Source organism: Podarcis vaucheri, assembly GCF_965113315.1.
Source record: "Podarcis vaucheri genome assembly, chromosome: 1".
Taxonomy (NCBI): Eukaryota; Metazoa; Chordata; class Lepidosauria; order Squamata; family Lacertidae; genus Podarcis; species Podarcis vaucheri.
The window spans coordinates 85030172-85045886 of record NC_138759.1 but is presented as its reverse complement, the minus strand read 5'-3'; the positions used below and the strand labels follow the sequence as shown (position 1 = coordinate 85045886).

The 15715-nt window shown below is 44.6% G+C and overlaps 1 protein-coding gene across 1 annotated transcript; it reads right to left on the bottom strand.

The window, feature by feature from the left end:
* Positions 1 to 242: 242 nt before the first annotated feature.
* APLNR (apelin receptor) lies at positions 243 to 4477 on the bottom strand. Its single transcript, XM_082214412.1, has one exon. The coding sequence runs from the start codon at positions 4024 to 4026 to the stop codon at positions 2908 to 2910; it is 1119 nt and encodes a 372-aa protein (XP_082070538.1). The 5' UTR covers positions 4027 to 4477; the 3' UTR covers positions 243 to 2907.
* Positions 4478 to 15715: the final 11238 nt, after the last annotated feature.

Genomic DNA, 15715 nt, shown 5'->3' with positions numbered 1-15715 from the left:
GGGAGGTTTTTTAAACATGAAACCTCCCACCTGCACCCTGAAATGGTACAATTCAGGGAAAGTTCTATCGCTTGGTTCTGTTAAATGCATCACAACCTCAGTCAGCAGCACGTCCTCTCCAGAACGAGAGCCATCTGCACATCTATTTTTACCACTGGGAGAGAGATTCCCCTCCCCCACCCTGCCCCAGGAAGACAGCAAAGATGTGGATTTAATACATTTTAAGATTCTTTAATTCAACAATAGAACATTACATTCTCAGGTGGGAAATGAATTTGGATTAGGCAGGATAAAAAAAATAATGATGATGAATACTTTTGTTTCAATAGGATCTATACAAAAACATTTGCATTTCCCAGTTCGCTATTCTTTATTCAAGCAGAGTATTTGATTGCTAAAAGCCTCTTTCCAGTCTGCAGCACTTGCTAAAATTTTTAAAGGTCAGCAGAAATCTTATACAAAAAAAGTTTAGGAAATTAAACATGAGTCGTTTTTAAAATAATCATTCAGATATAAAAAAATATAGCAAGTGAGAGATTCAAACTTTTTTTTTTTGGTTTGCAATTTTGTCCTAGGGTCTCTAGATTAATAAGAACAGAGAATGCATTATTAAGGTCATTTCATACATAAACCTTTTGCCAACAGACAAATTTCTCAAGGTTTGTTCATAGCTTGCAGAGAGCACAGTTACAAGCTTTCTCTACACACTTGCAAGTCTTTGTGCAAAAGAGTGTAACTATCTGATATATACAGCTCCATTATATGTGTAGACAGGTACACAGACAGCACACTCCTTGAATGCAACATGTGAACACGCCTATAATAGTGTTCTGGAGCATTTTGATGCATGGCTCAATATATTAAACTGGAGAATGAACAGAAGGAAATTATCAGAAAGTTGCCATTTGGTCCCAACCCCCTTAAAAGGGAGCTCATATGCAATATTAACTGCATTTTGCCATTTCTGTTCATATTGCCTGCAAAGGGGGGGGGGGTTTCTGTACACATTCTGGGAGAAACCAGCTCCCAGTGAATTGTGGGGAAAGAGGGGGATTATACCATAAAAAACTGAAAACCCAAGAAGTCACTCCTACTAAACCATCCATAATTGTGTGTGTGTGAGGAAGGGGAGATAGTTTCTCACACCTCACATCTTTCCTTCACATCTTGTGGCAGGAAATAAAGTGGGAGGGGGTGTTAACAGACAGGAAAAGAGGGAGAAGAACAAAGGGAAGGGCAGCCTGGTATCTATTCTCAGTGCATCTTATAAGGCACATTTCAACTACAGTGGTACCTCGGGTTAAGTACGATACTTAATTCGTTCCGGAGGTCCGTTCTTAACCTGAAACTGTTCTTAACCTGAAGCACCACTTTAGCTTATGGGGTCTCCTGCTGCCACCGCACTGCCGGAGCACGATTTCTGTTCTCATCCTGAAGCAAAATTCTTAACCCGAGGTAATATTTCTGAGTTAGCGGATTCAGTAACCTGAACCTTATGTAACCTGAAGCGTATGTAACCCGAGGTACCACTGTACAGGGAGCAGGCCGGAGACCTCTGTCCATGGTGCCAGTCCTAGTGCTGGATCTTAAAAAGGATACATTCCTTGAGCTGTGGTCATTTTGCTCTGGCAGAGGTCTAGAGCAACCGGGAGCTGTAAATCAATCACATCCCCAAGTGTCTCCTGACAAGAAGAATGAATTGTGTGGGTGGGGAAACTTCTGAGTCAGGGAATCCTGACCAGAGGCTGGCTCAGACAACAGCAGCAGCAAAAAAATAAAAATAAAAAAATAACAACAGCCAGCTACAGATAATAATTTATTACTCCCAGGTTTGTTGTTATTTAGGGAGTGTGGAGCAGAATGAATTCTGACACTGCTGCACTGCAGGGGGTTGGACTAGATGACCCTTGGGGTCCCTTCCAACTCTACAATTTTATGGTTCTATAACCAGGGGAGGGCGGGATTCACCATAAACTAAAAATCCTAGCCCAAGGTTGCAATCCTATGCTGCTTACTTGAAAGTAAGCCCAGTGGAACCCAGTGGGACACACTGGATGATCCTGTCCTGATTTAATTGGAAACGAGTCCCGTTAATTTCATGCGCATGGGATTGCTGCCTTTCTAGAATGCCCAGAATTTGCCTAGAAGTTATAGGCTGACTCCTCGGTGATCAGACCATCTGCGCAACCCCAGTTATGCCTGCTCAGAAGTCTGAGTTCGAGGGGACTCGTTCCCAACTATGTGTGTGGGGGATTGCAGACTTTGCTTGCCTCCTAAGACAGCTGGTCACCTCTTAAGGAACTCATCTCTGCTCCCTCTTTCCTGCTGCCGTGCTACTGGAATGTCAAGTAGCACAAATTAAGGCAGATTTATCTTTGCACCGTGCCAATAAAAAGCACAGATGTGCGGGGGGGGGACAGAAGCAAAACTATATTGAAAGTGCTATGGAGCAGGAGACAGAGCCAGTGCCCAGCAAAGTTATGTTTCAGCACCATGACCTGTATTTTTCACTCCAGAACAGCTGGCAGAGCTCCTAATTGTTCCTTGGGAGCCTAGCTCATCCCATCACTGCAGGATATTCCATCTTAAAAAGAGGTCAAGTGGCAAAGTTAAACATGGATGTTGGACCACATCTCCCATCACCCCTGACCTTTGGGCCATGATGGGAGGTTGAGTCCAGCAACAATTGAAGACCACCAATTTTTCCAGCTCTGGTTTAGGGGACAAGGTGGTGGGCAGAGAAAGACAAAGAAAGGCAGAAGGGGGTGTATGTCAGAAGGGGTAAGGGAACCCTGAAAAAGATAATAGCATTAAAAAGCAAGGGCCCACAGAAGAGGGTGGAAAAGAGGAAAACAGAGCCCCTTATCTCCAAAGTCCTTGACATTTGTATGTGGCGTAGTCCAGCTTTTATCCCCGGAGCAGAGTCTCCTGGCTGTCGGGGCACTGCTTCTCCCGCTGTGCATCTGCTCCTTTCCCCAGGTGGTTCTGGCTGTGGCCGGAGGAGTAGCTGGCAGACTTGTCCCCACCAGATCCTGCCAAATGCCCTGGGCTGCAGCAGAGGACGGCAGCGCAGGCCTGTCGGAAGCGGGGGTCAAAGAAGGCATAGAGGAAAGGGTTGAGGCAGCTGTTGATGTAGGCCAAGCAGCTGCTGTACGGGTGGAGGTTGCTGAGGAAGGCGTGGAAGCCGCAAGACAAGGGCATCACCCCCCAGTCCATCAGCATGTAGATGGTCTTCACAAAGTGGAAGGGCAGCCAGCAGACGGCGAAGGTGGCCACCAGGACGATGATGATGGTCAGCAGGCGCTTCCGCTTCCTCAGCGCTTCAGTGCGCTCCTTTCGGAAGTGGCCGGCAATGGTGCGGGCAATGAAGAAGTAGCAGGTCAGCATGATGGCAAAGGGAAGCACAAAGCCCAGGAGGGTGGAAGACAAGCCCAGCCCTGCTTCCCAGATCTGCTCGGTCTCATCGGTGGCCACACTGGAGAAATTCATGTAGCACGTCACTTTGTCTGTCCCGGTGAAGACGGTTGTGCTCCGGAAGATCATGGCTGGCAAGGCTAGGAGGACTGCCATGGCCCAGAGGGTTAGGGTCACCAAAAGCCCACTAACCTTGGACCTCAGCTTGGCATTTGCGATGGGGCGGACGATGGCCAGGTAGCGGTCAAAGCTGAGGCCTGTGAGGCAGAAGACACTGGCGTACATGTTGACAAAGACCAGGTAGCTGCTGAGCTTGCAGGCAAAAGAGCCAAAGGGCCAGTCGTAGTCCAGGATGACGTAGGTAGCCCAAAGTGGCAAGGTGACCACAAAGGTGAGGTCTGCCACTGCCAGGTTGGCAATGAACGTGTCTGCAGACCGCCGTTTCTCCTGGCCTCCACAGAAAATGGTCCATAGTACCAGGCCGTTGCCAGTGGTGCCTAGGAAGAAAACCAGCAAGTAGATGGAGGGAATCAGGATCCTGGATGAACTCCAGTCCTCGTAGTCACACTCCAGAATGCCTGGGTAGCTGTCAGTGTCGTTGCTGGACTCCATGCCTGCTCAAGAAGGAGAATGTGGAAGAGGCCTCTCTTCCAATCTTGTAGAATCCTTCACCAATCTGGATCCACTCCGTACAAGTTCCTTCCTTGTTGCAAGGAGGAAAAAGTCCCAGGGTCTCAGCTCATTTGCCTCTCCTGCGCCTCCTTATCACAGCTTTAGGCAGATCTGGCCAGGGGCTTGCTCAGCCTGTGTGTCATCTCCTCCTCACTCTCTCACACACACTCAGGAGGCTGCAGTTCCTTCCTTGGGATTTGTCTTAAAATCCAGGCGACCCAGCCCCCTTTCCCACCCCTCCCTTTGCTTTCACTCAACATCCTTATGTGAATTGGACGACTTGACCCCCTGCAGTGCTGGGCAGCTCCATCTGTCATTTGTATCCACCCACTTGCAAACAAACCATACACATCCTCTCATCCTAAACTCTCCAGAGGAAAGAAAGAAAGAAAGAAAGAAAGAAAGAAAGAAAGAGGGGGTGGAATGCAGCTGAAGTCCAACCAGAGATGCTGGTGGGTGCGGGTGGAGGGAAGGCTCACTGCCCCAGTTCACAAACGCCTTGCTAACCTGATCTAATTTGTCTGTCAGTTTCATCATGAGCCTCTCTTAGTTTTAAGAGCAGTGCAACATGGAACAAAAGAGTGCCCAAAGCAAAGAAAGCATCCACTTAAGTCAATCCTACTTAGATGCAGTAATGCTGTATTTATTTTGAGTGGCATTTGTTCATGCAAATAGGTTTGGTGGGGTCGAGGATAGTGTCACGAGTGAGCTTGGCGGATGCAAAACCAATCTGAATTTTAAATAGGTTCTGCTTGGTCCTTGGGAAGGATGGAGATAAGCTGGAGACAAAATGCAGGTGCTGCTTATCCTTCCAGCAACATCTCAGCTTATGTGGTTGGTCCCAGAGATGAGAAAAAGAAAGCTTGCGGTGTGCAGAGTATACGAGATGCATTTCCAAGCTTTAAGGAGGGGTGGGATTTACAGGGGGCCCAATCATTTAAAGAGCATCATTGATCTAGGAACTCTCTCCCCACAGTCTAGGCCAGGGATAGGGAACCTGTGCTGGCCCATGTTGTTGGACACAATCTCCCAACAACCCTTGCCAAAATGACCAGACGTTGGCCGCCACTCCTCTGGACTAAACAGATTTACCTGTTCTGAAACCTCTGAGATCAATAATGGCACCTTTTTATTTTTTTAAAAAAATAATCCAGTAGCTTTTTATAAAAAAAAAGTTGCTGTAATCTTGAATTAGAACTTTGAAATCCAAATCTTTTCTATTTTTCCAAACAAAATAATTTATCTGAAATCAGCTGTAACTGATGTGGGCAGCAATCCTTGCCATCTCCGGCATCAGTCATTTAATGCAGTAAAAGTTATCCCACAGCAACCACATCAGCTGTGAGTGGCATATGTATGTTGCATGTGCTACTAAGGAATCCAAAATGAAGTTTGTTAACTAAATGGTGATGCACAAGAGAAAGAACGATGGTCTCTATAGCCTGCTGACTCTCTTTCTAATATGAGGCTGCAGAGTAAAATATTTGTAGGACCACAAGTCTCATAAAATGGCAATGTCCTCATACTTATAGGAACACGGGTGGCACTGTGGAGCCCAGGACTTGCTGATCAGAAGGTCGGTGGTTTGAATCCCTGTGACGGGGTGAGCTCCCATTGCTCAGTCCCAGCTCCTGCCAACCTAGCAGTTCAAAAGCACATCATAGTGCAAGTAGATAAATAGGCACCACTCCGGCGGGAAGGTAAACGGCATTTCCGTGTGCTGCTCTGGTTCGCCAGAAGCAACTTAGTCATGCTGGCCACATGACCCGGAAGCTGTACGCCGGCTCCCTCGGCCAATAAAGCAAGATGAGCGCTGCAACCCCAGAGTCGGCCACGACTGGACCTAATGGTCAGGGCTTTACCTTTTACCTCATACTTAGGGTAAAAACCAAAACATAAATTCCATGTGTTGATTGGAAACAAGCTGACTTACAAACCTTTGATTGAGATGAATATAAATCCGGAAAATCTGGAAGAGCGTTGACAAGGGGTTGCAGGAAACCCTATCAGACTCAGCCCATGAAATGGTACCTCTGACCTGACTTCTCAAAAGGTCATATAAAAAGTCTACTCTGAAGACTAATTTGAACCCAGGTCACATGAGATCTCAGGACAAGACCAGACCCTCTTTGCTAATAGTCAACAGCAGCTACAATCAATTTCTTTGAAGTGTCTACAGTAGTGCCATTGCTTATTGGATTTTATCTGCATTCCCAAGAACATCTGGCTTATTGTACTAAAAAATGGCTTTTGTGCTGACCAGAATGCCATGCCTTATGGTCACGTATGGCTTTGGTGTTTGATCTCTCTGTGATCATTTTATCTGCTCTTTGTGTTTTGCTGGTCTGCCTGATAACTACTGATATCTGTCCTAGTTAGCCTCAGTTCTCTTATGTTTATAGTGCATGTGCTGTGATACCATCAGTGTAACAAGACAGCCTCTATGCTGTTCAGGCTTAAGTTTTCCTCCCTGAAATGCTGGACTTCTCAATTGCTTAAGGAAACTAGGAAAGAAGTGTACTTTGATCTAGTTAAACAGACCCGGAATGCTTACACTATCTTGACTGTGATTTGCCTGCCTTCAAGGACTTCAGGGTGATATACAAATCTTCTCCCCACCCACCTCCATTTTATTCTCACAACAATCCTGCAAGGTTGGGTATGGTGGCCAGTCTAAGGTGAGCATCATGGCTAAGTGGGAGATTTGAACTTTGGTCTTCCCAGTCTTTGTCCAACCAATGAAACACACTGCCTCTCTCATTGTTTCACTCTGGAAGGATCAACAACAGATATCTGCTCAGGTCTACAGATGGGAAATTAAAAACAAGAAAGCATGTCTGGCTTAGTCAAGGGAGCAGTTTCCCCAAATCATGCAAGCCATTTGTTGAAAAGTAGAAAATCATAGTGAGCCTGTGTGGTACTGATGTAGCAGGCCAGCTTTGATGATCATTAAATGATCAAATACCATTCTTGTTTGGGAAAACATTCAGTCTAGATCCTTTTGCCAATGGGTAGCCCATCTCCTTCTCCTCTTCACATACCAGGGAATAAGCATGACGTCATGGTTAGTGGGAGATCCAAGTCTCCAGCTGCAATACTATTTAAGAGTTATTTAGCACAACTGAATCATACACCTTTTTTCAGTAATTCCGAAGCATACAAGGTCGGTCAGAATCATTAGCCCTGTATGTCAGATGGCCAAGTGGCTGAGCCTATCAGTTTGCCTAAGGCTAACTAAGTAGTGAGTTCATAGCAAAAAGTGACATTTGAACCAGAGACTTCCTGGTTCACTGTTCACGGCCCCCTTCCAACATTATCAAAACCACTAGATGAACTTGGGTATCAGTATATTATGGTGTGATCCTATACTAGCATCAAAAGAAGCCTCACTGAGTGCAATGAAGCTTATTCCCAGGTAAGTGGGCACAGTGACTGTAGATCACTAGGTAGCCCTTGGGAACATCATCATTTCTAGAAAACATATCCACTTCATGTGCAGAACTAGCCAAAAATGTCAAGCCTCCCTCTCTTTTGCGTCATTTGAAATGAGAACACAATTTAGAATAAACCTCGGTATGTGTGCTTCATGAGCCAAGATCTACAATTCTATGGCAGGCAAGCTATATATTGTGAAATACTTCTTCAGAAATGCTAAGCCATTAGGGGTTGTTTCACCCATGAATGAATTTCCATGGAGGACATTATGAAACTCTCACATGGAGTGGGTCACATGTGACAAACACATGGGCTTGCACATGTACACACATCCAAATTCATTGTGTAGGAAAGCCAGTTTAGGTGATAAAGCCCTCAATATAATGTTTTAAAACACACAGGCAACTAATTGAAAGCACTGTTTTCACTAGCCTTCCAAAAGTTTGGGACTACAACCACCAGCCCAGTCAGCATGAACATTTTGTTTTAAGTGGCACATAGATCACATCAGGGTGGCCTGTCTCTTGATGGAAAGGACATTGATCCCAGTGCTTCTGGGTCTATACTGCTTCCATATTGCATAAGAACATAGGTGCCTGCCGGTGAGACAGAGGGTTTATTTAATCCAGCATCCCATTTTCCACAGTGGCCAATCAAATGCTTCTGTGAAGCCCCCAAGCAAGACACGAGAGCAACAGCCATCTCCCATTCATGCCCACCATCTTAAGTTCAATAAGTATATTTTGACCTTGGAAGTTCTAAACGCATTCTACATAAAGACTACAATCTGCTATGCTCCATCACCAGCCTCAAGGTTAAAAAAAATTGAGAGATTTCATGTTCCAGCATTTCTCAGAGTCACTCCATACAATCTAATGGACTTTTATCTCCTGAAATTCAGAGGCTACTACTAGTCAGGGCATGTCTTGGGAGTCAAGGAGGCTGGAGGAAGAGCTGTGCAGGTGAAAACAATCCCATCCTATTTTAAAGAGGTTAAAGATGTGTCATAATCACGTCTGACGCTTGAGCTATTCAAAGAGACACGTGGAACAGACCTTGACTTCAGTTCCTGTACCAGAAACAGGATTATTCTGAGAATCTTACAAACTGCATTTTTTCACCCCTAAATTGCTATTTCAAGCCTGTGATAAACAGGTAGGGTAGAACAGCAATTTGATCAGCAAAGAGCAGTTTTGTAAAGGTGCCAAAATTTCAGAAACCTCCTGAGTCATTACAACGTTACAGTCTAAATAGACTCCAGCAGATCTTTCTTTAACCCAATTGCTTAATTTTTAAAAACACAAGAACTTCAGCTAAAAAAATAGAATATGACTGAATTATCAGTCATTTACATATATGCTATGTGAAAAATCCTCAAAACAGCTATTTAGGCCAGCGATGAGGAACCTATGGCCCTCCAGAATGTTGCTGGAATAAAATTCCCATCATTCCTGATCACTGATGGGAGATGGAATCAAAAAACATCTGGACAATCACTGGTTCCCCATCCCAGCAAGGGACATCTTTCTTTCCACCTCCAAGATTAAAATGCATATTGGGGGTGATATTTTGAGCTGGGAAATTGCCAGAATAAAAATGGTTAAGCACCCTTCCATCTGTCTTTCTCACACCCCACCTTGTAGCCTGCCCAGACCAAGTGTGGCTTTTAAAAACAATAATGAATGGAGAGGACTAAAACTGTTGCTGCCATATCACGTGTAGTTTGGAGCCGAATGCTGGAAGACCCAGGACAGACATCTTCACATATTGGATTCACTTCCACAAGTAATGGTGGCTACCAACGTGGATGGCTTTAAAAGGCTAACAAGGGCTACTAGCCATGGTGGCAATGTTCTGCCTCGACTAATGGAGACCACAAGTTTCTGAATACCAGTTGCTGGAAACCAGAGAGGATGCTCTTGTGCCTGGGTCCTGCTTGCAGGGTTCCCAAAGGCATCTGGTTGGCCACGGTGAGAACAGGATTCTAGACTGGATGGGCCACTGTGGCTGATTCTGCAGGGCTTTCCTTACGTTAGGGCTGGTCCACACTTCTGTTTGCCCCATGCTTTCAAGAGATTTTTCTTTTGTCCCACCACTTTCCCTGAGAAAACCTGCTGTTTACTGCTAAATCAGAACAAATATCCATTGGATTTTCTGCAGACTGACATTTGTTTTGATTCAATAGTAAACATTGGGTTTTCCAGGCGAAAGCAGCAAGGCAAAAGACCCAGGGCTAGAAATCATGGGACAAATGGAAGGGGACAAATGGAAGTGTGGAGAGAGCCAGGGGCTTGATGAAGGTCACCTAGAGAGCTTGTGGCAGAGTGCAAGATTGGTCCTGGTTCATCTAGCTCAATCTCATAGTACTGCATGTACTCCCAGACTCTGAAATATCTTTTAATCGATGGATGGAAGTAGGAACTTTTCTAGGAAAACAAAAGGTGTGCATGATGTGACTTTATCATTACTATTTAATATGGGTCTGGTATTGACACGACGTCAGATGTTAGACAGCTTTGGGAAAAGCAACTCATATTTTAAATTGCAAATTCCAGCCAGGTCTAGTCTAGAAACTGGCGTTACAAATCAAGCTCAGAGAGGAAGGATTGTGAATTTGAGAGTGGCCCAGATGAAAGAGTGGGGAACAGACACAGCAAAAGGGGGTTAGACGTGAATATGCAATAAATAAACTCAGAGAGCAGCATCTCCCTTCTCTGGTGTTCCCTTTGATTCCATGCTGCCCAATCTCTCCCGCCATGCCCTGGTCAATTACCTTATTATTACATACAAGCAAGTACGACCAAGTAACTGCCCTCAGTTTTCCTCAGAAGGGGGGAGACTAGAAATATTTGAAAACTTCACCTGTCTAAAGCAGCCTTCTCCAACATGATACCCCCAGGCATTTTGGACCACAACTGTTAGCAGCAGCAGCCAGCACGGCCAGTGTTGAGGGATGGTGGGAATAAGTGTTTGGTTCAACAACATCAAGGGAGGGTGGTACCAGCTTGGGGGAAGGCTGGTCCATAATAAATGCAAAGGAAGATTCAACTTCTAAGAGACTTGGCCTTTTGTAAAAACAACTCTCCTACGCTCTCTTCCATCTTTGTTGGGGACACAGCTACAGTCCTACCCTCATATCATACATTTAAAGCACCAAGACTCCTGGAAACTCAAATTTACTCCTCATAGGGCTACAGCTCCCAGCACCCTTAGCAAAATATAGTTCCCAGGATTCTATGGGAGAAGCCATTGGGCTTTAAATGACAGCCTGTGTGATGTAGCGGTTCAAGTCCCCACTCAGTCATAAAGCTATTTGGGGAGCCTGGGGCCAGTCACCCGTCTCACCTACCACCTATCCACTACCTTGAACTCCTTGGAATAAATAGAAATGTATGTTGTGTCAAAGAAAAATCTTTCTTTGATTGTTGTCAGTGTTTTGATGCGCTGGGCTAGGCTAGTGAGCCGACAAGCATGTGCTACTGGCACAGAGGTACAATGCCAACCAGTTTAGCTGGAACGCTCCCTTCTCTGCAGTCAGGCCTGGAAACGTCAGCCAGGCTCCTTTCGATGGATTGAGATGTGTAGCAACAGCTGCAGGGGCCTCCCTCCAAAGCGCCGGCTGCCACTCGCCTGTCTATTTCCGTCACTTTTCCCTCAGTGCTGAAAGTGCGCCTGGATGTTAGAGAAGATGCCTGGCTGAGATTGGGAGGGAGGGCAGGAAATGGAAGGGAGACAGGAAGGAAAGGACAGGAGAGCTGGGGCCAGCATACAGTAAGCAAAGTATTTATAGCATGTCTCACTGTAACAATGAGGGGATGTGAGCAGTGGAGAATCTCTGCTTGGATGCAGATCAGCTTAAGGAGATAACAGACCTCTTTCCTCCCATCCAGAGCTGAATGACTATCCATTGTAGGCATTGCAGCACAAGTAAATCAGGCCCCAAGCCCATTATCCTTGGAGTGCCATAGACCTTCTCGGCACAACAGATAGAATAACAGAATTTCATAGAATCATAGGGTCATCCAGTCCAGCCCCCTGCAATGCAGAAATCTCAGCCGAAGCATCCAGGACAGAATGGGAAGTGAAATTCCAAAGGTATGTGGTCCTGCTATTGTGAGGGGAGGCAGCACTTTATGCTTTGCACTCCCAAGCACAGGTGAGGATTTGTGCACAGCCCTCAAAAACTGAGATGCATCACTCTTCCCTATTTTGCCAGTTTACGTTCTCCACTAGATTGCTATAGTGTCGTCTCTAAATAATTTTGAAAGCTAAATGAAAAGGGTCTCAACTTAGCATAGGCAAGGGAAGCTTGCTGCTTCTCATCAGCCATTTTGCACACAAAAATCATTAAGCAGTTATGACTCTGATGCAACAGACATTGTCCACCAGGAATGAGGAACCATTGACCCTCCAGATGTTGTTGGACTGCAGTTCCCATCATCCCTGACCACTGGCCATGCTCGCTGAGGCTGATGGGAGCTGGAGTCCAACAGTGTAAGATTATATACATCATAATATAAATGAATGTGCTAAGTGTTCTTTAGTGTAGCGTAGCCTTGTGGGCAGGAAAGGGGGAAAAAATCATCTCAACAAGCAATTCCAAGCTTTTCCTCCCTGCCAGTTTAACAAGCATGTTTTAAATTTGCACTTAAACAATTTATGCACAATTGTATGCTTATGTCCATATGAAACAGGAGGGGAGAATGAAACACGATGAAATGATGCTGATTGGAAACTTGGTTTTTTAATTGTTTGTTTTTATTAGCACAGACATGGTTTTTCGTTTAAGCGCTCTTCTGCAAATATTTCAGTAATTAAATATAATAGCCAAAAAAAGAGTTTTAGAAATGCAGCTAACACAGTGCTGACCAGAAACATAATAGTGATATTGTGTGGGGATATATATGTGTGGTCTTGAGCTTGCACATTTCATATGACACTGCACGTATAAAAATTGAGCTCTTAACACACTTTTGTTCCATTCTTTCAACAAAAAAGCCAGATTTTCTGCTGTTGGGCAGGGGGAGGGGAGAACATGGAGAGGAGGGAACACAGGACTATGATTTAATGGCATCGTATAAATACCCTGTAAAGAGTGGGTGAGTAGTGTGACAATTGCAAAGCAACAGTGGGCTTGGCAGCATCCAAGTCACAAATCCACACTGAAATGAGACAAACACCATGACATCACATCACGTCTCTCTCCTCTTCACCCCTCACTCCCTGCCAAACACATAACACATACTTTACATAGAACAAATACTGAAAATGTGGAATGTTTGTGCAAGCTGAAAGATTTAGGAGCCTCTGCAACATCTGTAGTGATGGGGAAAGCAGGGGAACATTCTCAGGCATTTTCATGCTTACTCAGGTCTGTTCAAAAGATGGCAAGGGGGGAGAAAGTGAAGTATTTAAAATATTTTTCAAGCTTTATTAAGGCAATAACATTCATTTAAAAATACGACAATTTAAGACTTAACACTCTTGTTTTTCTGAAACCCTTGCAACTAACCATATCCATAAGCAAGAATACTGGAAATTTATATAAATTTGAATTTTTTCAAACATATTTGAGTTAGGCAACCGCATGTGCTTTTCCCCTAAATACTTCAATAAAAATGATGTAGATTTCGAAGTGACCAAACATCTCATTCTCTTCAGCCATCAATCTTGTAGAGGCCAAGAGAGCCCAATCTTACTGTTTTCCTTACTGGCACTTCAGTCCTGTAATTCTTCTTTTTCCACTTTGGTTTCCAATGGAAGTTATAGTGTTTTGACCATATTCAAGTGTGCACATGGATAGAGCTGGACCACTCTGCATACAGATGGAATTATGTTGGTGGCCCCACCCAATTTTAACCCAGTTCAGGGTGCATGTGGTGAGATTATTTTTTTCCATCTGTGGTAGAAATGCTTCTACTCTCTTGCTGTTTCTTACTGCCTTCGCTTCTCCTGTCCATCTGTAGCAACTGAATGCACAAAGCAACAAGACATGTCTGCTGCCAGTTTACAAGGTGCCACAGTGCCCTCTGGTGAGTGCAAGGCACAATAGTTTCAGGCAAATCCCACATGTGCAATGGCGTGTTTGAAAAGCAAAATAATAATAATTACACTATAACATTTGAAAATGGGATCAAGTTAAAGGCACTTCGAGATTGTGCTGTAGTTAAATCGAGGTGTATAAAATCAAAAGTGTGCCTCCCTGGTAAACCTGTGACCAAGAATGAATAAATCCTCTTTTCAGAAAATATTGTGGCTAAGCTGCTAATCTACTGTGGGCTCAAGTTCAATACTCTGTTCCACTAGTAAAGCTGGCTGATTTGTAGGCCATAGTGAGCAATGGCGCAACAGCCAGACCAGAAGAAAACTATAGCGTCCCTGCTTCTGTCATTCTCACCTCGTTGCTTGCAGATCCCATGGGGGGGGGGGGAGACACACAAGAGTTCTGAGAAAGGGTACCAATTTAAATTTGAAGACTGGCTGTATGCACACCTGCATAGCTGTCATCTAGGAGGAAGAGGAGGATGTTTGCACAACTACATGTTAAGGCCAGCTAGTATGTGTCCAAAAGGAACCCCAGACTCATTTAAGATTGAGAAATACTTGTCTTGCATAACTGAGGCTACTATGAAACTGGAGAGTGGCCAATCCACTTCTGGCACAGGCAACATGTGAAAAGTCTCTGTGTAACAGTGCCAGGTGTAAAGTGAGGTTGTTGTACTTCCTAATGAAATTAACTGCATTAAATACCCCATGCTGTATCGTGGCTGTGACCTGACTTATACCTGTTCTGAATCAGGGCTGGAGAGCCACTTTTGGCCCAAGGGCCGAATTTATTGTTCCAAAGGTGGAAGTGGGCAAGCCACACCCACCTGCCCATCACCAGACATCAGGTAAAAGACACCTAATTGAGATGGCGTTGAATTCAAGCTGTGGCTGCAAAGGAACAATGGTGTCAGGAGTTGGACAGGTGGGAGAGGATCACCTAAAACAACCTCACAGGCCTACTCACAGGTTGGAGATTCCCTCCACCCCAACTGCTCTTTGGGGATTCAGGAGGTACGAGAGAAAGCCAGTTAAAGAGGAGTGAGGGTGTGTGCTGATGTATATAAAAGAAGGACGGGGGAAGATGTGGTGTAAGCTTTTCCCCCTGCAGAGCAAACCTGGATTCATCTCCCCCTACAGTGCCATCAGCACACATACTTACTAGGGATTACATGACTGAATCAGCCACAGATCTTGCCCCTCCTGCCGCGGGTAATGTAAGCTATCTGACTTTTAAAAAATATATGTTTTAAAAACCGTCACTTGTACATCTAAGCACTCCAAGAGTTTATTTGCTACCTTGGTCCTGGAGAGGATTACGTATGTACAAGTAGGACTTGCAACAAAAAAAGTTGCATTGTGGATGGAGTGCTCCTGTTCAGGGGTCCAGCTCAGCCTGTGTTGCCCTCTTAAAATGTACTCCATTCCATCTCCCTTTCTGGTTTTCCTCCCCACACCCACCCACTAACCAGCATCCTCGGCACACTGAACATACTCAGTTCTAACTGGACTATTTTGGGACTTGCACTCTGAGTTTTTTCCTAAGGATTTTTTGTACTTGCGGTTCCCATGTATGTGTGGTGTAGTTTAGATACACAAAGATCAATACACAAAGAATGAGCTCACTACTCGTACATAGGACAGGACAAGAAGACTGGTGAATGCACTTTCAGAGCTCAGAATCTTTTCGTGCACATCTTCAGCCTTAAGATACCAACCAAGAGGTACGGTTGGGTTTCTCCCCAGCACTAAAATTCTCCACACTGATTTATATTGAAACTAGCTAATGAACCAAGTTTCATATTCTAATATTTACACTCATCCTACATTCCCAGCAGGACTAAGCCAATGAGTAGTAAAAACTGAAAATCAATTTTTAAAAAAGATAAAAACTATATTGAACAAGCTCCCTGTTTTTATCCACTAAAAAGCAAAACATTATTTCACCACCAGCATTATTTTATAACCCCTGCTTGCCTGCCCCTCTCAAAGAATAGGTTGCCAAGTAACAAGGCTGGCTCAGGATACAGCTCAGAGGATCACACACAAGCACGCGGGAACCACAGTGCCTCCTTAACCATAAAACCTTTATTTGTTTCAAGTGGCCAAAGGGGGGAATTCCATTCTTCTTTTGTCTGAAATGCATTAT

What these genes read in the sequence shown, in the direction of transcription:
- APLNR (XM_082214412.1), bottom strand. Translation starts at nt 4,026, where the DNA reads ATGGAGTCCAGCAACGACACTGACAGCTACCCAGGCATTCTGGAGTGT.